This window comes from Leuciscus leuciscus, assembly GCF_965113295.1.
Source record: "Leuciscus leuciscus genome assembly, chromosome: 3".
NCBI classification, from domain to species: Eukaryota; Metazoa; Chordata; class Actinopteri; order Cypriniformes; family Leuciscidae; genus Leuciscus; species Leuciscus leuciscus.
Window position 1 is genome coordinate 15,161,397 of NC_138727.1, and position 25,643 is coordinate 15,187,039.

General features: G+C 36.6%; 2 protein-coding genes across 4 annotated transcripts in view; one reads left to right on the forward strand and one right to left on the reverse strand.

Moving 5' to 3' along the window:
* The window catches only part of acsl1a (acyl-CoA synthetase long chain family member 1a), a 37,243-nt gene extending 17,666 nt beyond the window's left edge, over nt 1-19,577 (reverse strand). The window contains exons 1-13 of one of the 3 annotated variants that reach the window (XM_082165775.1): nt 19,448-19,577; nt 10,510-10,731; nt 7,586-7,700; nt 6,514-6,578; nt 6,244-6,345; nt 5,444-5,543; nt 3,848-4,023; nt 3,707-3,739; nt 3,513-3,564; nt 2,816-2,889; nt 2,434-2,511; nt 1,443-1,577; nt 1,204-1,338 (exon numbers count right to left, since the gene is read on the reverse strand). In XM_082165775.1, the coding sequence (XP_082021901.1) occupies nt 1,204-1,338; nt 1,443-1,577; nt 2,434-2,511; nt 2,816-2,889; nt 3,513-3,564; nt 3,707-3,739; nt 3,848-4,023; nt 5,444-5,543; nt 6,244-6,345; nt 6,514-6,578; nt 7,586-7,700; nt 10,510-10,704 (1,260 nt within the window). In that variant the 5' untranslated portion in view covers nt 10,705-10,731; nt 19,448-19,577. Of the gene's footprint in view, nt 1-1,203; nt 1,339-1,442; nt 1,578-2,311; nt 2,390-2,433; nt 2,512-2,815; nt 2,890-3,512; nt 3,565-3,706; nt 3,740-3,847; nt 4,024-5,443; nt 5,544-6,243; nt 6,346-6,513; nt 6,579-7,585; nt 7,701-10,509; nt 10,732-12,767; nt 13,164-19,447 lie in introns of those variants that run through there. The other 2 variants (XM_082165776.1, XM_082165774.1) reach the window with 2 other exon arrangements.
* A 4,291-nt stretch (nt 19,578-23,868) lies between these two features.
* helt (helt bHLH transcription factor) lies at nt 23,869-25,643 on the forward strand (the record flags this gene model as incomplete). Its single annotated transcript, XM_082163290.1, is given in 5 exon segments — nt 23,869-23,940; nt 23,943-24,038; nt 24,704-24,808; nt 24,924-25,020; nt 25,198-25,643. Coding segments are annotated over 5 exon segments (816 nt in total).

Genomic DNA, 25,643 nt, shown 5'->3' on the forward strand with positions numbered 1-25,643 from the left:
TAGTATGTTAACTAATGTTAACTAATGAAACATATTGTAAAGTGTTACATATCTGTATTTTAAGTCATTTAAAAGGCTGTTCACTTTTTATAAAAAAAATTTGTATCCGATTACTCGATGGAATAATCAGTAGAATACTCAATTACTAAAATAATCGATAGCTACAGCCCTAATACTAATGAATCCTTAACTTTGAAATCAGTATGATTAACTCAATGTTAAAAGAAAGATTGGGTTAAAAATACAACAAATCGTATAAATTACACTACGTATAAATTAAAAATATTGTTAACATTGTAATTGTTATTGATTTACCTGTGAAAAGTTGTTGTTTTTTAAACAGCAAACAATATATTTACAAGGTAGATGTAAACAAAATATTAATAGGTCAATATAAGCCTTCTTATTAAATAATTTTTTATTGTGTTTCGGTAGTGACAAATTTTGGGAGAGGAAAATTATTCCAAAACTTTCTGAAAATACAATATGATAATTAACTGCACAATTTCTAGAAATGTGTACCTTGGATATAATACAATTTGCATACATACAAAATTTGTTGAAAAATAAACATTTTCAAGACGTTTCCAACTCTGACTTTGAAACAATTTTGTAGAATGGCCCATATAGTAGAATTAATTGTAGATGCGACATAAGCATGTGAAGAATTCTATTATATAAATCTATTTATAACAAGGCTGAATGCTGGTGTACTGTGTTGTTGAAAAACAAACTAAAACTTGTATTTGAATGTAAGAGTGACTCTGTTTCGCACTCCAGAATCACTCAAAGCAAGGTTTCTTTCACCAGCACCAGAGCGGAGCAGAAGCAGAGTTTCTATGAAAGCCTGAAAAACGATCGATCAATCAATCAATCAATCAATCATTAAAAAGCCAATTGTGACTTTAAATCTCCCAATTGTGAATTGGTTTCTTACAATATATATATATAATTAAATGTATATATTTTGTTTTATATCCAACGTCCTTGGATTGAATGGGCCTTTAGATGTGATGATTTCCCTAGACATGATTTCCCTTGCTTTTTTTTCCTTTATAAATGTTGGACAGTTGGATGCTGAGTGTTTTTGAATTTGTGAGTTGCCAGGAAACAGTCTTTATAGGTTCTCTATGGTTTCATCTGATTGTTCTGTCCCTGGGCACAAACACACTCTCTCTTTCTTTCTCCTTTTCATCTGGTTACCTGCACTTTGCTGAAGATCAGTTTATCCCACATGCTGTCCATCCTCACAACTCCACTTCTTAGCTCCGCCTCTTTTCTGCTGGTGGCAAAATCCAGCAGCCATCTCTTAAGAGGAGTGTTCGCCTGTCCGAAGATCTTAACGCAAACAAAGATGAATGTATAATGAGTAAAGATGTTTAGGTATATTTAAAGACAGACTTCAACGTTAACAGTTTTTGTGTGTATAACTAAACAGTTACCTTATCAAACATGCGGTTGAGTAGTCTGGGCACTACAGGAAATACAGTGGGCTTAAGAGTCTTCAAATCATCCATCAGCAGACGGATGTCACCCTGAAAATATCCTATCCTGCCCCCGTGGACCAGAAGCACACCCTATACACACACAACAAACACAGTTATTCAACAAAAAAAAAAAAATATATATATATATATATATATATATATATATATATATACAGCAGTGGCCAAAAGTGATGTCCAGAGGAGATATTTGTTTTTAATGACACTACAAGTTTGTTTAAAACAATCAAAATATTAAGAAAATATTTTATATTTTTTTTATATTTGAAATATGAGGGAATAGCAAAATACTAAACTTGGATAAGGTATTTATCTGACAAATTATTTTTTTTGGCAAAAATGAACACTACAGCAACGGCTTTTATTTTACTATGCAAAAAAAAAGCATATAAAATCAAAAAGCTCACAGGAAAAAAGCATACATTGACTACAACATAATCAGTTACTAATGTTTTGTAGGTTCTCTCTTGGTTTTGCATGTGTTCATTGTTTTTTAGTTTTTTATGACAGCCTGGCCAGAAATTATGGCTACACTATTTGGCATGTTTCATTGCATTCTCACTAATAAAATAATTTACTCCAAGCACAACACAACACATTTTTAATAATACTTTATTTGGATAAAGGGTGAAGATGTCAATTTTCCTAGGCCGGAAATTACTTTTGGCAACTACAATATGTAAAATATGTGCCAATGGTAGAGTAAATAAATCATAGTATCATATATTTAACCAAAACATCCCTAACTTATTAATTTAATGTTTTAAAACATTTGTTTAATGACTGTGTGCATGCATAATACATACCTCAACCACTCTCTCAAACATGTGTGCTAGTGGTAGGTAAGAAATGTGAATGTCTGTCTGGTTAAGCATGCAATGAACCTGTAAAACACACACACACACGTGCAGTGTGAAATCCAGCATACCTCAACTACTCTTTCAAACATATGCGCTAGTGGTAAGAAGGAGATGAGGACATCTTGAGGACCAAGTTTCAGAAACCCCTAACCACACACACATACACATACAAACACATCAACATACAGATCATGAGGGAGGTAGAAACAGGAAACAGATCATTAAATGAGGAAATGAGGCACAAGAAAAGGTGAACATAACAGAGACAGAAAGACATTTCATTTAACAGTTAACTGACAAACAAAATAAAGGAAACAGGCTCCTAAAAATCTCATAGATCTGATCTGACATTTAAATCTCATTTGTTGGCATTTTTTTTATCTTTTTCTCAAAGATAGACTTCAGTACAATGATTTTTTAAGGATAAAGAAGCGAAAAAATGTATCTTACCTGTGTAACTTTAATGAAAGCAGAACAATTGGAAACAACGTTTCCATGTGTAAGCATTGCTCCCTTTGGATTTCCTGTCGGCAAAGAAATCAGTTACATTTATTCTCCAGGTTGGAGTCCTAAAAAATGCCAAAATATGACTTTGAAGCAACATGTAAATGAAAAAGGAAAGAAGTTTGCTTTGTTCATCAATGAATACTCAATTATTAAAGTCACATTTGTGCATATAATTTTTTCATTGGAAAGCATTGATGTGTTAACTACAAAATAATTCATTTTGTTTGAGATTAATAACAATTAAATACTTTAATACATTAATATCTAGTTCAAACATGAAATTCTAGAGGGCCCGGGCTGATAGGTCCATTACATGCAATCTACAAGCAATCACATAATCACCACATGGGACAAGCTGATTGGCCTCTGCTGATCCTGCGGCCAATGAGATTGCTTGCTCAACATTTAAATAGTCTGGTTTAGTGGTTGCTGTATACTAGTCCTGCAGCGCTATCAGAGTTCTTCTGAGACCCTCCACATCCACCTGTCTAGATCTGCTATGGGATTTATGCATGTCTACTTATGCAGCAGCAGCAGGATATCTTTCATGCTCACAGCAGTGTGTCTGTGTATCTATTAGCAGTAGCAAGTCCATACTTGCTCTGCAACAGCAGCAGAATAACAGATCTAGTCCGCATACCTGTAGTTCCACTTGTGAAGCAAATCAGTGCCAGGTCCTCTGGTTTAGGAGGCTTGAAATAAAAATTCAATACTAAGCATTCATTAAATTATGAAGTAAAAAAAATCAATAATAAAGCTATCAAATAAAACTATTAATTATTCACATGTAATGTTGCAAGTCTGTAAATCAATACAGTGCTCAGTTTTACTCACAATGGGAGTCTTGTGGTTGACTTTGCCAATAGCCTGCCAAAAGAAAGACTTCATTTAGTGCAGTACAAATAAATTAAATGGGATTAATGGGATCACTGTTTAGCAAGTGTGTTTAAGTGTGTGTGTGTGTGTGTATCAAACCTCCAGCTCCTTGAGGCTCAAAACTTCAATGCCGTTCTGTTGTGCTTGTGCAGTCAGCTCACTGTCAAAGTTCTCCATGATCACTATGGTTGTGACGCTATGCTTCCGGCCAGACACACAGTCCAAGATAAGACGAGCCTTCTCCGCGAGATCACAGATCACAGTGGAGATGGAGGCTACAACAAAAGCTCTGTTACCCACAACAAATTTCCACAAAATCACAATGTCAACACGATTTCCCATCTTCATTCAAATCTTCAAATGAAATTGAAAATAGTTCTGTTAATTAATTAAATATTAAAGGCACAGTATGTAAGTTTTGCCGCTAGAGGTTGCTTTCAAAACATTAACAAAGGCGTAGCTTGATGACGCCGTGAATGAGCGTGGAATCATGGGAGCTCCACAGCCAATGGAAAGCAATCCGACAAGACTCAGGCAGAAATCATGTTCATGGGTGAGCTAATGTATTAAAGTTTTATTAATGTTACTGTGGTATGAAGCAGGGAAGGGCTGAGAGCCCAGGACATTTTATGTTGCTGTTTTTGCTTATATCGGCCGCTGCCGCTCTCTTCGATTTGTTGTTTATGCATATTTTATGATTAAAGTTACGATTAAAGTTGTTTAACGCCCACCTCCTTTATCCCTGAATTTAAACTTTGTTACATTCATGTTTGATCACTTAAATTCACATTATTTATTTTCATTCTGATGAAATAGCAGCAAATGATGAATTATGGGTCACTTTACCTGACTTGCTTGGTGGCTGGTATGAGACACTTGTTGCACACTGCAGTAAGCTAGATCGATATTAGTACTGTAGCTGGATGACTTGTGTTCCTAAATGGCATGCAATTTATTTTAAAATGTATTGTATAAAATGCTGTATTACTGTTACTACAAATAAAGCTCTTTCTGATTATGCTGTGGAAGCCACTTGACAAAAAAGTGTTGTCTTTGAGGCATGGTAAAAATATGTTACTTGCAGTAAATCAAGAAATCAATAGATTCAAACAATAAGACTAACCGTGTTGAGCTATATAACAATGATTCATTTTCTATCGTTAAAAGTATTCAAACAGTTGCTCACCAAAAAGCATAACAAATTAAAGCGTTTCCTGGTTTTAAATGGTGTTTCCATGTTTTCTACGGAAATTAAGTGTAGCGCGGATATGATGTCATTGGCAGGTTACGCAATGACACGGCCGTTACACTGGTTAAAATAGCTGATTTCTCTGGATTTAAACATTGTTGGAAACATCTGGGATAATGTAAGTACACAAGTCAACAAAATATATATTGTTTTAGCAGTTTTTGGATATTTTAATCCAAAAATCTTACATATTGTGCCTTTAAGTAATGCAATTAAAAATGTTAAAATACAATTTTAATAAATAGGTTCTAATTAATAGTGTTTAAGTTACTTATTCAGTGAACAAAATGCTTTTCCGTGATAGGAATAGGACATTTTTAGTCGGAATAAAAAAAAATTTAAATAAAATTTTAAGTATTTATTTGCAGAAATAAATTTAAATAGAAGGGAAAGATATCATAAAACTTCTGCACAGAATTATAAAAAAATGCTGTGCGCTTGCTCACCTTTGTCAATGATGTAGCTGATGGCCTCTGTACCCAGTGTGTCATACAGTGGCACTGCCACCAGTGAATATGTGTAACATGCCAGCTCTGAAATCGTCCACTAATGTACAAGCAATTTAATCAGTTGTGGAATACACATACTTATGCACAAATAATATCATCTTAAACAGAATAAATATAGAATAAAACAGGATTAGGAAGTGCCGCCACACCTGCTGTACAATAAGTGAAGCAATTAATTAGGGCTGTCAACCTTCAATTAATGTAAATACATGACATTTTAATTAAATCATATATATTAATATTGCTGAGAAAGTTTCCAAATGAAAAAATTCGGTCACACTTTATATAAGGTGTCTTTAACTATTATGTACTTACATCAAAAAATAAGTACAAAGTAATTATTTTGTTGAAGTTGCATTGCAAAACACTTTTGCAGCTATTGAGGTGGGATACGGGTAAGATTAGGACAGATTTATTAAAAGGGAAGGGAAAATGCAGGTAATTATAATAATATAAGTACAATGTAAAAACATGTATGTACATAATAAGTGCACTCTATCAAATTATTAATTTAAATGTTGGTACAAATTAGTTAAAGAGTAAGACACAATATAAAGTGGGACCAACATTTTCAAAGTCATTACATTATTGTGGCAAACAAGTAAAGCAATGAATAGACAAAAAGTGGCTTTAGAAGTTATCATATTGTTTATACATGATTATCGGCCTACAGCCCACATCAATCCATTTTACAATCAAACTGTCTGAGGCAGATAGCTCTAGTAGGATGTGATTACCTCTGGCCTGTTCTGTGCAAAGATGCCAATGTATTTGTCTCCTGATTGACAGTGACCTCTGTGGAGTAATGCTGAACCTGCAAACTCTGCTCTGTCTGCTACCTACGAACACAAACATCATACGGAAATACATAACTTTATTCAGTTGCACAGCCACATCTGATCAAATATAAACAAGAGAGGAATTCATGAAAATTTACGAAATAAAATGCTAAACCAGTTCTGATTTAAAATCACACCGCAGACTACTTAAGACTACAGAAATCTTACCTCTTTATACGACAGCCATTTATATTGCTTGCTCGCGTTTCGTGATCCCAAACAAGGACCATTATCTATAAAAAATAAATCACAAAAATGTAAAGATCTCAAACATGATGACAAAACTTTAGGCTTAGAGCTGTACGATTCTGGATATTTTTTTTATTAAAATAGAGATCACGATTCTCCCACGATTCTGAATAGACAACTAAACAACACAGTATATTTAAAAAATATTGAATTCATCTGAATTAATCATAAAAAAAAAAGTGGTTTTAATGAATGATTCAATGACTCGCTCATAAAGACTTGTTTCATTACTGGATGGATCAGCATTTTTGAAAAAATCTTTTGAATGAATGAGTCAATGACAAATTCACAAACAGTCACTTGTCGCCACCTACTGGTGTAACAATGTTATTGATAAATCTTTATTTGAAGTGGCAACTTACTTCAAAATGTGTCATTTACTCTTTTTTGATCGCTAGGGCAGACATCAGTGTTTATATGCAATAAACTTTATTCCAGTACTTCCAAAAAAAAAATATATATATATATACAGTATATATGAAGAGTTCAGATGCAAAAGCCTCTAAGTGCCATCTTACATTTTTTTCTAGAATGATCATTTTTATCAAGCTTGTATATTTAAATTCAGTCATTTCACTTAAATGGCAATGAAAATGACCTATTAATTGTCATTTAAGTGAAATTATTGAACTTAAACCTACGAGCTTGATAAAAATGATCATTCTAGAAGAAAATTCCAGATGGCACTTAGAGGCTTTTGCATCTGAACTCTTCATATATATACTGTGTGGTTGAAAAGACTGTTTGTAAAGCTGTTTCATATCAATATATGATGATAACTGCTTTCTCTGGGTCAGCAGCAGTACGAACACAGATTTAATTGTTCGCTGTGATCGTACTTGTCAAAGATTTAATAGACATAGCCGAATCATTGACATTTTGGAATAATGTATATTATAGATCGCAATCTTTTAACGATTAATCGTGCAGCTCTAGGTGAACTATTAATTTAGTTGATTTTAATGTCTGTTTAAATGACCACTTGACTTACTTGACACTCTTAGTCCTCGTAAGAAAAACTCATACATTGTCCGAGCGTCTTTATAGTAGTATGTAATGTATGTGTCACTGTCCAATAGGATAGACCGACGAGCGTATTCACTACCCTGAAAAAACAAAACGAATGAACTATGATGTAGTTCTGTCCCAGAAAATCAAATCACAACTCATACAAATCCGCTCCCGCTTTGCTTCCACACCAGACAGATAGTCTGGAACAGCATGAACAGACACAAACAGAGTAAAATGAACAGTGAATCATCCCAGTGCATTTAATATTTGAGCACCAGAACAAAATGCTAATTTCATTTATGCATAAACAATTTTTACAGTAGCATTAACTTGTCAAAATAAACAAGAAAATAAGACTCACAGAAATGTAAAGGTCACCGAATCTTTCACTACTTTAGGGTTTGATGAAACAAAAGGACCAGACCATTAACAGCAGAAGGAAGGAAGGAAGACTTCACGCTAAAAGAATTTACAGATGGTCGTTGCTCTGTGAATCTGACAGGCTTTATATCTGTTGCCAACACGTTTCAGTTACCATAGCAAACATACAAGAAATAGTGAGAATACAAGAACCTCTGTGTTTTCCTCTTCAGCCAAAGACAGTGACAGAGATCAAGGACATACATCTATAATTACACTCGTCTGGGTGAAAGAGGCTGTTATTAGGCATCGTTACAGTCTGTGCACATGTGTACACACAAAACTGCTCATCATATGAGGACAGAATGTGAAGTTGGGGGAAAAAGCAGGAATGTGATGAAAAGACCATTCCAAAACCAGCTGTAGGTTCCAATGTTTTCAACACACACACACTACCATTCAAAAGTTTTGGGCTAGTAGTTTATTTTTTTGAGCATATGTCTCTTATGCTCACCAAGGCTGAATTTGCTCACAAAAACAGTTCAAATATGTAATATTGTGAAATATGATTACAATTTTAAATGACTGTTTAATAGATAGCACTATTTAAATAGAAAAAAAATAGAATGATCAATTTTGTTACTGTCACTTTTGATCGATTTGATGCATTCTAGCTGAATAAAAACAGTAATACGGTAGTGTATATTAAACCTTTTCTTCTACAGACAGGAATTAAACATGGTTATTATAGAAACCACAATGCATGATTTCAAGAAAACACAGCACATATTTTGTGCACTAAGATTTATTTAAATGTACAGTACTGTATGTCTGAGAACACAGATGGGCAACTTAAGACAGCTCATACAAGCAGAGTTTTGTGACATGCAGCGGGTGACCTCTTTATATGCTGGGTTAACCAGAGGAAGCCACAGTCTGTACTGCTGAACCGCTTTTAAAGGGAGCAAATAATCACTAAAATCTTGCACCTCGAGCTGAGAGACACTTTCAACCTTTCAAAATAGATTTGACTCTAGAATGCGTTCTAAGGTCTCTGACTGAAAACGTGTTTATTTTAATGCGTTACAAGTTTCGCAAGCTATGATGATGTGGAGAAATTATGACCTTGGTGGATTTGCAAGCCAATGGCTGCTAAGCGACTGTTGGAGATGAGAATCCACTAGTTTTTCTCAAACTGCTGGCAAGTTTTTTTTACCAGGTGGCCACTGGCCACACTGAATAATTCTAATGAAGAATTACCAAATTACCAAAGTTTTATGGCAAAACTTTTATGGAATCAAATTTTTTAAGTACAACATATTTAATAGCTTTGTTTGAGGTGGTTAGTAACATTGAAACAAGAAATATTCAAGTGCAACTGATGGTATAATCAATAGTCAATAATCTAAAAATTAAAGATTTACCTCATTGTTGCATGCCAGAGTTTTAGAATAGGCATCATCTAAACTGTGGTTGGTCATTTTGCATCTACAGTAGGTCTACCTGTCTATGTGGCCTTAAAAAAAACTACAATGCAGATCAGACTTTGTTTTACAGACATATTGACGAGACTAACCCTGAACTAGGGGTTGCACAGACTAGTCGACTTTAATGCTCTGCCATGACGCTTTACGCTTGACGTCGACTAGTCACTGACCATGGTCTATAGAGGGCGCACCAGGATAAGAAATCTTTGAAGTCCACATTTACAATTTCCAACAATTAAAATGACAAATAGATTTAATTTGTTACATTTATATAGCGCTTTTCTCTGCACTCAAAGCGCTTAACATAGAAGGGGAATCTCCTCAACCACCACCAATGTGCAGCATCCACCTGGATGATACGATGGCAGCCATATTGGTGGAGAAGAGACAGAGTGATGAAGCCAATGAGTATATATGGGGATGATTAGGAGGCCATGATGGACAGAGGCCAATGTGCAAATTTGGCCAGGATTACACCCCTACTCTTTCGAAGGACATCCAGGGATTTTTAATGCCAACAGAGAGTCAGGGCCTCAGTTTAACGTCTCATCCGAAGGACGGGAATGCATACTCTGCGAGCGCTCCACGAGATATGTTTGTTTATACCATCTGGATGCTCAAAATTAAACAGGTGAATGCATGTTTTAAACAGCTTATTGTACATGTAAGTTAATCGCCGATCTAAACTAATGCACAGCAGCATAGTACAGAATTTATTCAGTAGCACAGAAATGTATAGTCAACACTGTTCTGTGATTTATCAATAAAATAGCTTAGAAACTGAAAATATGTAAGGTGGGAGGAGTTGGATCTGGATCCAACTCCTCCCCCTGGATTTCGTGTTATGCAGTGAGGACCATCTCAAAAACCCGGCACAAGGCAACCCGCTTTCTAGTCTCAGCTCGAGGTTCAGGCTTATTTGTTCATTAATGACGTCATCAGCGACTAGTCGACTCGACTTTTATCACATAAATGTTGGCTTAAAAAAATCTGAAGTCATTTAAACCCCTACCCCTAGGTATAAAACTACATAAAACAACTGCATTTTCACACTTACCGGTACCTCCACGGACTGCATGGCGAGGTCACATGGTGGTTTAAGAGCTTTGGGACGGGTGGCCAGCCAGTATGTGGTGATGGCAGCGAATGCCCCCATGCCCATGAGGGTGTTAGTGGGTAAACTGCGCACATACTGCCTCACGTCGTCCAGCTCAGGCATCCGCAGGTGTCGGATCAGATCCTGGGCCTGCATTGCTTTGCCAATTCAGCTTACTCAAGTCTGAAAGGAAAAACACAGGGGAGGACACACAAAGTGATTATGGAAAAGCAAAACAGATACTGGTGTATTTTAAAATGTACTTTTAATTGTCATTTGAAAATCATTTTGAAGGGAATGCAACATTTGGTACTATTTATGACGAATATTTGACATTATTTTTGTATATGACTTGTTGGCCCTTATTAAAATGATTGTGATTGGCATTAAAGTGATTGGCAAAGAAAACACGTTTTGTACAAAAATGAATGAAGTATGAGATTTTTACACCCACCAGCTGAAATGCCCATGATCGCCACCAGAGAGCATTCCTCCCAACTCCCTTGCTTTCCCATCATGTACTCCAATTCCCATAACCCATTGCCTGGACTCATTATTGTTTGGTCACTTCCATGGTGTGTCATTATCTAGTTAGGTCTGCCTATTTAAGCCCGGTGTTTTCTGCCATTCTTTGTGAAGTCTTGTTTGTGTCACAGGGCAATTTTCTTTGGCTTCCCGTGTTATGGTTTCGATCATCTGCCTGGATTCCTGGATTTCCCTGTTCGCCTATGATTTGATTTTGGACTCAGCTGTGGTTTGGATTGTTTGCCCTGTGTTTTTGATCTCGTCTGATATTTGGATTACCCTAATAAAGCTGCGTTTGGATCTCCAATCCAAGTCTCGGAGCAGTATGTGACACAAACATAAGTGAATTCCTCTGAATCATTTTAAAAATTATTTATTGTTACAGTAAACTAGGAGTGCACAATACATAGTTGATTTTATAATTATTCTGTTATATTTATTATATCAATTATATTTACTTAAATTTGTTATTATTACTTATTTTTCTAATTTAATCAATTAGAAAAATGTATTAAAACCCAGTTATTATCTGTTTCATACTCTACATACTACATTATAATGTTGTGATGCTGTTTTCATTTTCTTAAACTAGTGTAGATTTATAAAATCAGCCAGAAAGTCAATATCATAGTGCATCCCTATACATACACACACACGCCTGTTTTATCCCAGTTCATAATAATCAGTGGACACTCAACTCATCTGAGAAAGACAGTCACAATCTTTCATTTTTATCCCTGTATGTCTCTGGTTTGTATCATTATTTCAATAGGGCCATTAAAAAAATAAATATAAATTTCAAATAAATATTTCAGCTGCATCAGCCAATAGCCTCCGGCAGTGTTTCACTGAACAGGCCCTCCTCATGGAAGTGGACTATGATTACATACAGTAATGAGGGCCCTTCATTCAGCTGAGACCCAAGAAACTTCTGCAGCTTGACTTGACTTCCATGCTCTCACACTAAAGATGGAAACCTTCACTAAAGGCTGACAGCTTCCCTGCATCAGTGAGGTGTTGGCCAGCTAATGCCTGATAATATCTCTGAAACCACTTCATCTTCATGCAGAGGGTGAAAATGAGTGATAAAGCCTGTGAACAGCACTGTTAATGTGTTGTCGATAATATGGTGGGTCTTCACCTCAGAAGTCTTTGTTAGTGTAGGGTTAGGTAGGGTAGGGTATCACACTGTTACACTCTCTCTCTCTCTCTCTCTCTCTCTCTCTCTCTCTCTCACTCTCTCTCTCTCTCACTCTCACTCTCTCTCTCACACACACACACACACACACACACTATGCATGTATATAAAATGTTAGTATATATATATATATATATATATATATATATATATATATATATATATATATATATATATATATATTCTCAAGGTAAAAACTTTCTCTTGGTTCCACTCTACTAAAAGCCCAGTGCCACTGACCTTGAACTTACTCAGGAGTATGTGAAGTACACTCACATTTACACAGCTATCTTAATGAGGACATTTCATGAATATTAGTGTTATTTATTAATTGATTTTCCAATTGAGGATGCCCCCAAATTTTACCCACATTTACCTTACTTCTGTAGGGACATTCCTATATCCACAGCACAGCACAGGTAAAAACACACACAGCTTGACATAAAGCCACTTTTATAATGGAATCAAAACTGAACGACAAAAAACAAATACTTACTGTGCAGCTCTGGTTAGGTTTTTTCGTGTGAGTGAGTAATAGCTGTATTGTAATGCGTTGTTTTGCGTTGTTTTGCGTTGTTTGCGTTGTGTCTGTTGTTGCAGTTAAACTGACCTAAGCAGTGCTGAAGGAAACTATAGCTATGAATAGCAGAATGACCCTCACGGACAGCAATACAACCACGTGGGTCTCTCTTCTTTTTCTCTCACGCTCTCTATCAATCTTTCACTATAAACTGTCACTGAATTTCCCTTCGTTTTCTCCTTTTCTCAAGTGTCTCCCACTCCTCAATGCAGCACGAATGTTTTTATAGCTGTTGGCTCAAGTATTTATGCCCTGTAGTCTGTTTTACCAGATGCAGTCGTGTATGCTTGTGTCGTGCGTGAGTGAGTCTTTTAAAATGCTTCAAAACACATGGAGATGCTGGCATCCCACACATCAATACAAAGCGTACTGTTGCTGTTCTTATCTCTGAAACATAAGCTCACAAATCCAATCCAAAGACGTGAGAGCTGACATTGCCGTGTATGTACGTGTGTGAAATTCTTGCTGAACAGCACAGTAGCTGATAGTAGTGCAGCAGATCTGGTCTGTAATACGAGAACAAGAGATGTGTGCTAACTCAAACACTCTGTACTCAAACAAAATACAGTATTTCACATGGATAAAGAGAAAAAATAAGGAACACATTCCACATGTGCCAGAAAATGAGCTCTCTCACAAATCTCACAGAACGTGTCGCTGTTAAGAACATGTCTGGGTCACATTTCACACCAAAAATCAAAACGTAAAAAAAGTAAAACAAATTGCCAATAAGACTGTCCAACATTAGTGTTAACATTAAAGCAATATTTTGCATTGGGTCATTATTTTAATTACACTTAAGATCTGAATTCGCATTAGCATAAAATAAATAACATTACTGTAATGTTAGAGGAGGAGGGGTGGTTTGTTAGGAAATTTTTTAATTATCTAGAGATACACACATATCAGCTCCACTATCAGATGATATTAGTGTTTTTTGTAATTAACAGTTGAAACTGTCTGAAACAGATGACGTTGAATATTTAACTGTGATGCAGCATTCAGTTCATTTATTTTTCTATATTATTTTGCTTATTTATTTTTTGTTTGTTTATTGGCCATAACATTAGTAATTATCGGCTTATCAATAGTGCCCTGAATTTGTGTAAGTGTCGTTGAAGATTTAAATGTTTGTGTGGTGCTGCACAGTGCTAGTGTAAACATGAAGAGTGGTTATTCATTAAAGATGTACTGTATATGTGCATTTATGCCCACATGAGACTTGTGAGAGGGGGAAGCAGCTGTGTGTGTATCTGGCTCACAGATGGGAAAATCACATGGCCGTTCTGGCAGAGCTTGTTCTCGAACTGAAAGCTAACCTCTCTCCATACTTGGGCCGCAAAGAGCACAAACCAATGACAGAGCTACACTTACAATCAGCCCACTGAGAGAAAGACAGAAAGAGTGAGACAGACAGAGAGACAGACAGACAGACAGACAGACAGACAGACAGACAGAAAGAAAGTCCTTCAGTAGAATCCAGAGGAACTTTGTGTTGCTCAATGATTGTTCTTTCATTGCACGATGTATTGAAGTTTAATTTAAACTTCCCTTTAGATGTTTCTTCTAAAATTGTTTAGGATAAATACAAATAGATACAAACTGAGATCTTAATTTTCTCAGGAAACTCAACCAAAGGTTCTGCAAACTTGCTCTCCATTTAATTTTGATGCAGAATAAGAGAAACAACTGAGATATTAAATAGTTTTCATACATACACACACACACACACACACACACACAGCTTTATTTATAATTTTGGAGGCTGGGAAAGTTCTGTTGTCACATAAATGGAAGCCAATGGAAAAAGAGAGAGAGAAGGCAGAACAAACAGCTGTTCTGACATATAATCAGGATACCAAAAATATGCACACAAACCTAATCAAACCTTTAAAGGGGTCATGACATAAGAAATTAAATTTGCCTTGATCTTTTAACATATAAGAGGTCTTTATACCATTTAAACATCCTGCAAGATTCAGAAACAGCCCGTTTTGATATTAGAGGGACTTGTGACGTCACAAGGGCAAATGTATTAGCATATGCCTGCCTTCAGAGCAAGACATCGACAAATAGTTTTACATCATCGCACCATAAACCACTTTTCCACTGTTGGGCCAAACAATAACAAGCTAGCTTTGAAATAGTGATGTTATGTTCGTGAACGAATCGATCTTTTTGAACGAATCTTTTAGGTGAACGAATCGTTCTCGTTCACGTAATCCATTGACTCTTATTTCTCGTTCACTGAAATCCCTTCCCCCACAGCAGCGCGGCGCTATTAGCAGTCATTCAGCTCAGTTAACCGGGTAGCTCTGTGGACTTTTTCAACCTCTCAAAAAATGACTAAACCTCGAGCCAATAGCCTTCGAGTATGAGATGTGACGAAGCATGTGATTTGTTGAATGTAGTGAACGAATACGCCCTTCACTGACCGTGACCGAGTTGCTTTTTGAGTCTGAACAATAGAGAGAGAGGAGCTCTTCTCGTTCGTGAACGAGTTTAACGAACTGGGACATCTCGTTCATGAACGAAAAGAACCAGTTGTTTGAACGATAATGATGGCAAACAGATAGAGCTAGGCTTGTGTAGTTGGCATATTTGCATCAAAGAAAAGAAATTTACCATTTACCATTGTAATGAAAATAGTTTAAAGGGGAACTTGGCAACTATTTCAACTTAATAAATCCGTTTAGAAATCATTTGGATGGTTAAAAAACCTGTTCTGGTGAGAATGGTGACTTTCCCCGCACCCCCCAGCGTTCCCCGGCGGAAAACCAACCGAACGAGAAACACAAACTGCTTTACGGCAATTCAACATAAACACACACGCCATATGATACTGTGTAGACACCTCGGTAGACATAGCTCCACACGATAAAGTTGGCCGGCTCCCATAATAACAAATGCACATGAGCAGCGGTAGAAGGGGGGAGGACGTTGCCGCAAGTGAGATTTTTTTACTACAGTGTTGTGAAATATACGGCCCACAGCTGTGGGGGGAGCTCGTTGAGAAAACACGCGACAACAAAAGGGAAAGTCAGCGAAGAAATGGCTAGAGTTGCCATGTTCCCCTTTAATAACGCAAGCTGATGGTTAAATGTTACAAAGACAAATGAACATCTTTCTAACATTTTTTACTTGGTTTGAGCTAAGTGGGCAGTGGGGACTTGACATTTACTTGATTTAAATGACTCTTTACCTGCTTTTCTTATATTTTATTTGTGCGTTTTAGACTTAGTTTTGTGGTAATTTGCACTTTGAACAATTTACTTGACTACTACTGTACAGTACTGGAAGCAGTGTTTTGTGTTCATGTTGTATTATTTATAAAAAAATGATTCATTACGTTTTATTAATATCATGCACTTCTCTAAAAACGGTAAAAAATAAAATTAAAAAAAAGCCCATCACTGAACGAGATCGCTGTTTTGAGTCTGAACGAGAGAGATCTCGTTCGTGAACGAATTGAACAAACTGGTACATTTCGTTTGTGAATGAAATGAATGAGAGCACCGGGAAGATCAGTCATTTAGAATGTGATTCAATCTCATTCAGCAATCAGCAGAAAGAGGATGCAAAGCACAGTGTGCACATACGATTGTTTATATATTCATATTTAACATACAGAACATAACTCAACGTTTAATATAATCCCAGATTTATGAATGTGTCAATGTCTGACCAAACAATTAAAATGTTAATTATGCAAGAAAACCTTGTGTTTTGGTCATCTGAACCACTTATTTAGACTTATTTATTAATTTAATAAGTAAATTAGGCACACATCTGAACAACGCCAAATCAGTTTTGCAAGTAAATACATTCGTTGACTTAAAGAGAAATTTTTTCTCCACCTCCGCTCTACAAAGCCACGCCACCTCCAAAACACATGAAATATATTTCCTATTTTCCACAGTCTATCAGGGTATTGCAGCAGCTGGTGAAATACATTCAAGGCAGTGGTTCTCAAAAAAATATATATATTTTTTTTTTTTTTGGTCATGCCCCCTTTTTAAACCTTTTTTAAAAAATCAGCCTGATTGAGCGAAATATGATGAATATATATGAATATATTTCTGTCAACATACCTTCTGATGTTCATTCATGTTTAATAGCTAATACTGCTCAGTATATTTAGTAGAGCTGTTATTCATTAGTTATGTGAAAGCATTCACGTTAGCTTCCAAAATTTATTTTTAAAATAACACTTGGCAATAGACACAGAATGTGTTTGCAACTATACGCCATGTGTGTTTTGCAGTCACACTTTATATTAGGTGGCCTTAACTATGTTCTTAACCATTTAATACAACATGTTAGTGCATTGTAATGCAATTTAAAGTGCATTTTATTAACATTACATAACATAACATTACCCCGACCTGACACAAGCCTTACCCCAAAACCTAACTCTTACCCCTATAATCCTAACCATAACCCTCCTGAACCTATAACCTCAAACTCATAAGCAGTAAATGGGGAAATTTTCCAGAATAGCGTGTAATAATTACACAGTCAATTCAGTCTTGTAGGTGTTTATTGTTATGTAGTTAAGGTAACCTAATATAAAGTGTGACCTGTTTTTCTACTTATTATGCCTGTTTAAGGACATTTCATTTGAATTTCCTATTATTACTTAATCTTACATAAGCTAGAACTCTAGATTATGGCCTGAAATGGGCTTGTTTAGTCATGTTTGAACTCTTTCCAGCTGAACCACGCCTAAAGCATTCTATAAGGAGTTTAAAAGTGGAGCAGCACATAATACACGCCACGTTCTACAGACAGCCAGGGGGCAATTTTGTTTTTTGTGAGAGGAAAGACTTACAAGAGAAACGGATATCAGTTTCGGAAGATCTGAAATTTAAGACAGGCTCTTTTATCTGTTAGTCTATTAAGTCGAAAATCTTAAATAACAGAGATGAGAAAAAAAATTTATTGGTAACAAACCACAGCAACGGGTGTTATTTTGGGGTAGGGCTACCAGTCCCATCCTTGGTGGATTGTTCACCAGTGACTCACCTTGTACTTCAATAAAATATTATAACAGATTCTGGCAAAATGGTCTATCAACAGAGAATAACAATAACAATATACAAGAAGTTTGCTATGCAACCTAAACCTTGAGAAAAGTGATGTAACTTAAGTTGACCAACAAAACCTGAAGATGCAGAACAAACTGTCTGCATGAATAAGAGAAAAACAAAAGGAAATTAAATCAGCCTGCTAGACAGCCAAAATTGCAGACATTCCAATCTCCTGAGTCCTGAGCGTGTCTGCTGCTCATAATTCGCAACTCCGCTGTTTACAAGTTGAAAATCTCATTCTCAATCACAACATATTCACACACAACTTTCTGTTTTGCACAAAAAAAGAAATGAGTTTACCTGACATGAGAATGATGAGCAGACAAGCTAAAAACCGTCTCTTACCACAGTATTTAAAAAAAAACAGAATTCATATCTTTTTAGATTTTTCATGCAAATCCGTCGAAATAAGTAAAGTTTAATAAATGACAAATATAATTCTTCCGAGGAGGTTAAGGTCCAAAAATAAGTGCATCTTTCAGCCCTGCATCAACGAAATTAGGCCAAATGATCTGTGGCAGATCTTGTCAGCAGACCTGTTGCACCATTCTGTTGGATGTTTTCTTAAAATCTTTAATGGACAAAGTCAACACTTTTTTTGCATCAAATAAATGTTATGTTTATGTCTAAGGTTTGCTGATGAAATAAGGTAAAATGTTAAGTTAACCCTTATTTGTAATAGAGATGTATGGCTATTTCAGGATGCCATCTAATTTGTGATGGCCAGTGATCTGGATAAGCAAATGGGAGGTTAAACGACAAGGAGTGATGCCACAACATGTCGTGGACAAAGGATGCATGGTCTCTTTATCCGATTCTGTTCTGAATTAGCTAATTAACTAACAATAGAGCGCGCGAGACTCCGAAAAGCGTCCGCCCCTCTCTTTGTCTTCTTCACACAGATCCTCCACTCAATTTCAGCCTTCTCTGCCAGAGGAGTAGCCTACGAAGGAAATTCGTCTTGGGATAAGACATGAATAACCTATATATTTTAGAAGACCGTTTTCATATTTTCTGGACTTTCTGCTGCTCACTAACTGGCAAAGGTGGAAGCGCTTTCAGCGCTCATGCGTTGCGATGTCAAATTCGTGAATGATTCGTTCTTTTGAATCGGATCTTTTCAATGAATCGCTGATCCAGTTCACAAAATCAATCTGAACGGACAAATCGGTGTCTATAGCCTATTGCTAATTTGGGATGCAGAAAGGATATTTACGCCGTGGAAAATGATCGTGCTCTGAAGTGGCTGAAAAGAACCGTTCAAAAGAACCGATTCGCGTAAATGAGTCGGACTTTTCTCGCTGCAGGCGTAATCAGTGCATTTAAAATGAGTGTTAAACTGATAATTCATGATCAGGCTGAGCGATGCACTAAACCAACAATATGCATTTGGACGTTTTTCTTCGTGATACATATGCACGTTTCGGAAGTTTTATTCAGTTTCATCGACAGGAATAGGAATAGTAGGCTATAGTCTAGCCAAGATTAAAGTAGAATTGCACAAACCTGAATGGTGTGAATGTAGCGTCCACACAGCTGTTATTTAGAGGCGTGTATGGCTCTCCTCCGCGCTGTTTTCAGATAGGAAACTGGGCGCTCGACCAATCAGAACACCCGTCACATATCTTTACGCGTATGAATTGAAAGAACGACTGCAATTGGTCATGTTTTAAGGAACATTTAAATACGCACTGTTGTGATCAACTGCGATGTTCACTAATGACACAATGAAGCTCTGTTTTTTTTTTTTTTTTTTTTTGCATCATGAAGTTAAGTATAATAAATGAGTTATAAAATTAATGACTCTATTAAAAATTCTCTATTAATTAGGCTAGTATATAATTATTTTAAACTATTTTGTTATTTTAATGCTCTATAATAGTGTGTACTGCACATCAGTAAATATTCCTCTTTGTTGACCACCAACACTAATCGTCTAACTAACATATATTTGTAAAATATTTAATAATAACAAGAAAAAAAGTAGATTTATGGTATAACTCTAAAATGTGCTGATTAAGAATGAACAAGATCTGAGAAGTCTAACAAAAAGCTTTAATTAAATATTCTGGTTACACTTTATTTTAGGTGTCCGTGTTACAGTGTAATTATGCATTTAAGTAGGCCATGTACACACCATGGGGTTAGGGTTTGGTGTAACAAGGACACTGTAATAAAGTGTTACCAAAATGCATCTTTCTTTCTTTCTTTCTTTCTTTCTTTCTTTCTTTCTTTCTTTCTTTCTTTCTTTCTTTCTTTCTTTCTTTCTTTCTTTCTTTCTTTCTTTCTTTCAACAAGCATTTAGTTGTACTTCTGTAAATGACAATAACGTGCTAGTGAGCAAGAGGGCGCCATTCAATCATAGTATTTATTTTTAAGATAGGCTACATTTATGAAGGGGGAAAAAACAAGAAAAGCTGTTTCTAAAGTTTAAATCATCAAGTGATTAGTTCTATATTGTATTTTTGGACAATATTTTTTGAATTTTAAGGATGTTCTATTGTGATGCGCGAACAATGCTGAGAGTGTCTCGTGTGAAGTGATGCAGAGGAGACTCACGGTGGCGCGCGAAGCTAAAGGATTGTGTGCGTCTCTGGCCCGGGGTCACCACGGGTCACCGCCTCTCGCATGACAACACATCGTCGGGAGGATCAACATTTTTTCCCATCAACGTAGGAATTTCAAATCTCGCAAATGTGCTACTGGACAAATGTTTATAGTGGGTGTAGTATGCCCTGTACTTGCAGATGAATTGCATCTACAAAAATAGCTGATAGATAACTAAAAAGAGCTAATTAAACTAATAAATGTTGTCTGAACCAAACAGTCTTACGAATAACAATAATACATAAATACTCGTTACTTATATAGATCTAATTAAAATTAAAAATTATTTAAAAGACATTTGAAGTCGACGTGATTTTGTCAATCGTGTTATTGTTATTTGTTCATCTCTCCACACGATGGCGCTTTCAATCTATTTATAAACATGCAAAAGGCATCTTGGAGGATTTTTTTTAAAACAGTTCGTTTTTAAATCAACTTCTGGAAAGGTCATCTCTCTCTCTCTCTCTCTCTCTCTCTCTCTCTCTCTCTCTCTCTCTCTCTCTCTCTCTCTCTATATATATATATATATATATATATATATATATATGTATGTATGTATGTGTATGTATGTATGTATGTATGTATGTATATATATAAACAAATAACCAATACAATAAATTATTTAAATAAATAAAAACATTACATTGGATAAAAAAGTGATGCTTTGACTATTTGAAGTTTCAAAATACCCAGAGAAAGAAAAGTGTAAAGGCAGTAGCACAGGGCAGGACTTATTTAATCACTCTTAAAAAGATTTGCCCTAGCAACCCTTCACACAAGCGAAAGCATCCCCTCCTGTCCGAAAAAGCCCAGATTGGTTAGTGTGTCTGTGAAAAAGTCTTAGGTTGGTTGGGAAATAAGGCGAACTGTACTGCTGTAATCAGGGTGACATGCATGACTGCGCTCCTCTAATTCTCTTTCACATGGACAGATCCTTACAGACAGAGTTCAGCTTTCAGGTAGCCTCTCTTTAAGACTGGGATCCCCATACAGAAGCGTGTTTGGACAGCTTTAAACTCTTATATGCCACAGCAATGAAACATTGATACGACAATTAGGAGAGTTTATGACTTTTATCGATACAAACTCATTTAGAAAGACTTTTTTTAAAATAAACTATTTTAGTTCGTTTTGTAGCTCTGTAGTTAAAAAAATTGCATTATTATGACTTTATAGCATTAAATAGCATTGTGTAAGTAAAAAAATTAATAAAATCTTGTCATTCAGAAAAAAATCCTACGACTTTCAACGTTTTGCAGCTTATAAATATGACTGTCATAAATATTATTATTATAAAAACGTGTAGTTTTTACACTTGATATTGAGGAATATTATGATCATAAATATTAGTTTTGATAATAGAATAGTTTCGTAATACGTATTTTACGCAATTTATAACAAAATGCATCAGAAATGTGTAAAAATTAAATGAGGCATTAGAGAAATATAATTATTGTTATAGTCTTCTTATCGAGAGAGGGAAAAAAAATATCAGCACTAAATATGGGATGAACTTGTTGCGTATACAAAGATGCAATTCTGTTCACGTTTTCCAGCTTTGTGCAGTCTATTTTTTTTCTTGGAGAGTTTCTTCCACAAAACAAACATGTATGCAGCATATCAGCTTATTCTCAAGATATTAAAATACTTTAATCTTTTTGTACTGGGTTGTTTGGTGTAATGTTGGGCGATTAAATTATATTGTGATAGGAGAAAATTCCGCTGACGTATTGCTCTTCTTCAATGCACAACACACGTTTACAAAAAACAGATTAAAAATGGTCACATTACAGAACTTCAGAATCCGAAAGCAAGTTAAAACGTTTTGTTGTGTCGGCTCCACAGAGTTTGCATAAAATGTTGTGGTAAATTCAACAATAAAAAGTAATGGGATTTTATGCTTTAGTCTGTTTCACTGGTGCTTTTCTTTTGCGCGCTATAGTATTAAAAAGTCTCCATTGCTTTGGCTTTCCAAAGAGCTTGAATTCTTTAAAAGAAAAAAAAAAAAAATCCTCACATCTTTGATTTTTCCCTCCACGATTCAACACGATATCACACTTTAAAGCGTAGCCAACCTTCAGGATTAAAACGTTCCCAGTGAAAAAAGCAGAAGATCCAGGCGTTTTGGCGCATGAAGTCTGAGTCTGGGAGTCTGGGCGAACACAATAAACCTGTTGTTAACCTTGCTGTGAAAATATGTTTGATGAAAACAGCCAATTGTTGTATGAAATGTATTCAAGTATAAAATAATGCCCTTTGTTGGGCACAAACTTGAGCAATGTGGGGGTACAAAAGTCCCCTGTGGCATGAATTGCGCTTTGGCGTCTCCACTTGGCGCGTTACCCAGACCCCTCTATACGCGATTGTTTCTTTCTTTCTAATGACATTTACCGGATCAAAACATGCTGTTAATTCGATCAGAAAGCTTCACCCTTCACAACAATACCAGAATAATTTCTTCCAAAGTTTGTTAAGTTGACCGAAATTAGGCAAATGAATAGGGGTCTCCAGGCGCAGGTGACGGAGAATAATGCGCGTCAGGACCAGCTGCATTCTTCTTTATTTCTCCTTTTCTTTTCTTTCACTGCATTATTAAAATTTAGGCCAATGAAACTATTCATTCCGCTCAATAGACATTTTCTTATAGGATAATAGGATACAAATTGAGCCCCTCTGAAGGGAATCCAGCGGTGGGTAACCCTCGTGTGCCAAAGACGGCTGGAGTCTCTAACATGGTCGGAGGGGCCGCTCGTGTGCCAGGCCGGGTCCCCACACCTGCCGAGGCCCCTAACAAAACTAGAGAATGTAAACAAAAACCCGGCCGTAGCCCATGAAAGATGGACGTGTCACCAAGTCGTGTGAGAAACGCGGCGAACAAACGGGGGGACTCCGTCTCCAAAAGGTCTCCCCTGAACTCGGCGGAACAGCCTATTATGTGCTTACTTAATTACTATAATAACAGTAGACAGGCTTTAAACCTGAGACGGGCCTGGGATGGAAGTTAAGATCGCTTGCTGAGACCCATAAACAGGCGATCGTGTGAGAAACGCGACGTGGAACAGAAAGAGACGCCTTGCTCCAGGGGCTTTGTTTTCATTGCGCGCTCTGCGCTCGCTCGTGAGCCACATCCAGCAAGGCCTGTTACTATGCAAATAATATTCTACAACCCATCACGTGTCTTTAGATAGGCCACGTGGATTAACAAAATAGGTCTGCCCCCCGCTAGCCCACAGCTTCAGGTTTTACTATTTCTTTAACTGATCCTAAGTGCACACATTAACCAAAAGCTCGCCTTTAATCCTATGGAATAATTTAGGGCCATGAATGCGCGAGCGCTTTATAAGCGGCTGCCTCCAGTCAGCTCATCTCAGTCCGAAGCGTCTAGAAAGAGGAGCGCGTACATAGTCTAGCTACAATATTTTCACAATTTCACTATAATTTTTGTCCTAGTTTTTACCAAACGATGGCGTCAAAGATGAAGGATCGCAAGGTATGTGGACATTTTGGTGGCGCACACATGATGCCAGACGATGCATGCAGACGATGGCCTCTTTCAATGATTCTAATTTTTTTTTTTTTTTTTTTTTTTTTTTTTTTTAGAACTGATTGATGGTTGTTTTTTTCTTTTTCTTTTTTTCTTCTTTTTTTTCAGAATGGCATAATATTAATATTTCCTACTTAAAACAATCGTTTCAGCATTTGGTTGCGCGCAGTTAAGAATAGGCTAAATCATTACGGAATTGGCCTACTGTAGTGCTAGAATGCTTGGTTTTCCTGGTCTTATATTTAATGTAAGCCAGTGGTTCACTCTAAAGAAATTAATTATATTATTGCACTTGGTTGCGATGTAAAAGCGCTTCCTTCAATGACGCCCTGCCGCGGATAGATGTTTTGCGCGCGTGCAGGGAAGCAGAGCGCGGCGCTGATCTCCACTCACAACTTATTGCTAATCAAGTAAAACTTACTGAAGGATATTTTATCGACCGAATAGATTATCCTCCCGAGTTTCATTAATGTAACTACCTATCCGTTGATTGTTTTTTATATTTATCAAGTTAAACTTATCCAATATAACCATGCTTATTTTGTTTTGGGTGATATGGCACTTTTGTTCCCTTAATTTATTTTTCATCTTATTATGTTCCCTTCCCACAGAAAACTCCTGTTTCTCACAAGGTCATTGAAAAAAGAAGAAGAGACCGAATCAACAGATGTCTAAACGAGCTGGGAAAGACAGTTCCTATGGCGTTGGCTAAACAGGTGGGCAACTGAAACTTTTAATGAGTTTAAGTCTTTTAGGTGCTCATGACTGCCTTGATTGTATACATAACAATGCACATATGTTATGACTAACAAAACCTGTGTATTAAAACAGAACTCTGGGAAACTCGAGAAAGCAGAAATCCTGGAAATGACGGTGCAGTATCTGCGCGCGCTCCACTCCGCAGACTTCCCGCGCGGGAGAGAAAAGGGTAAGAAACACGAATAAATAATAAATAACAAATTAGAGTAAAAATGTGAACAAATTAAATACAATTCCTCGTTCACATCGCGAGAAAAAAAATATAAAATTTCAAAACATCATATCAAGCTCTGTCTCCCATGATGAATTTCTATGGATTTTATAATAAGGTTCTTTGTTTTCTCAGGAGAACTGCTGACAGAGTTTGCCAATTACTTTCACTACGGCTATCACGAGTGCATGAAGAACCTCGTTCACTACCTGACCACCGTGGAGCGAATGGAGACCAAAGACACCAAGTACGCACGGATTCTCGCGTTCCTGCAGTCCAAAGTCGTAACCGAGCCTGTGTTTGGCACGTTAGGTACCATCTCACCAGACCCTACGGACCTTCTGTGCCAGCTGGAGTACCAGAGTTCAAGTCCAACCGAGTCAGTGTTTCAGCAAAGCCCACCCGGACACTTTTCCTGGCACAGCTCGACGCGGAGCCCCACGCTCGCGTATCCAGCGATGTCTCAGCACAGTGGATACTTATCACCGGTTCAGGGACTCGATCATCATTACATGAACTTCATCGGGCACTCACACCACAATGCCTTCAGCTTACACAATGCACAACACGCTGCTCTGTAA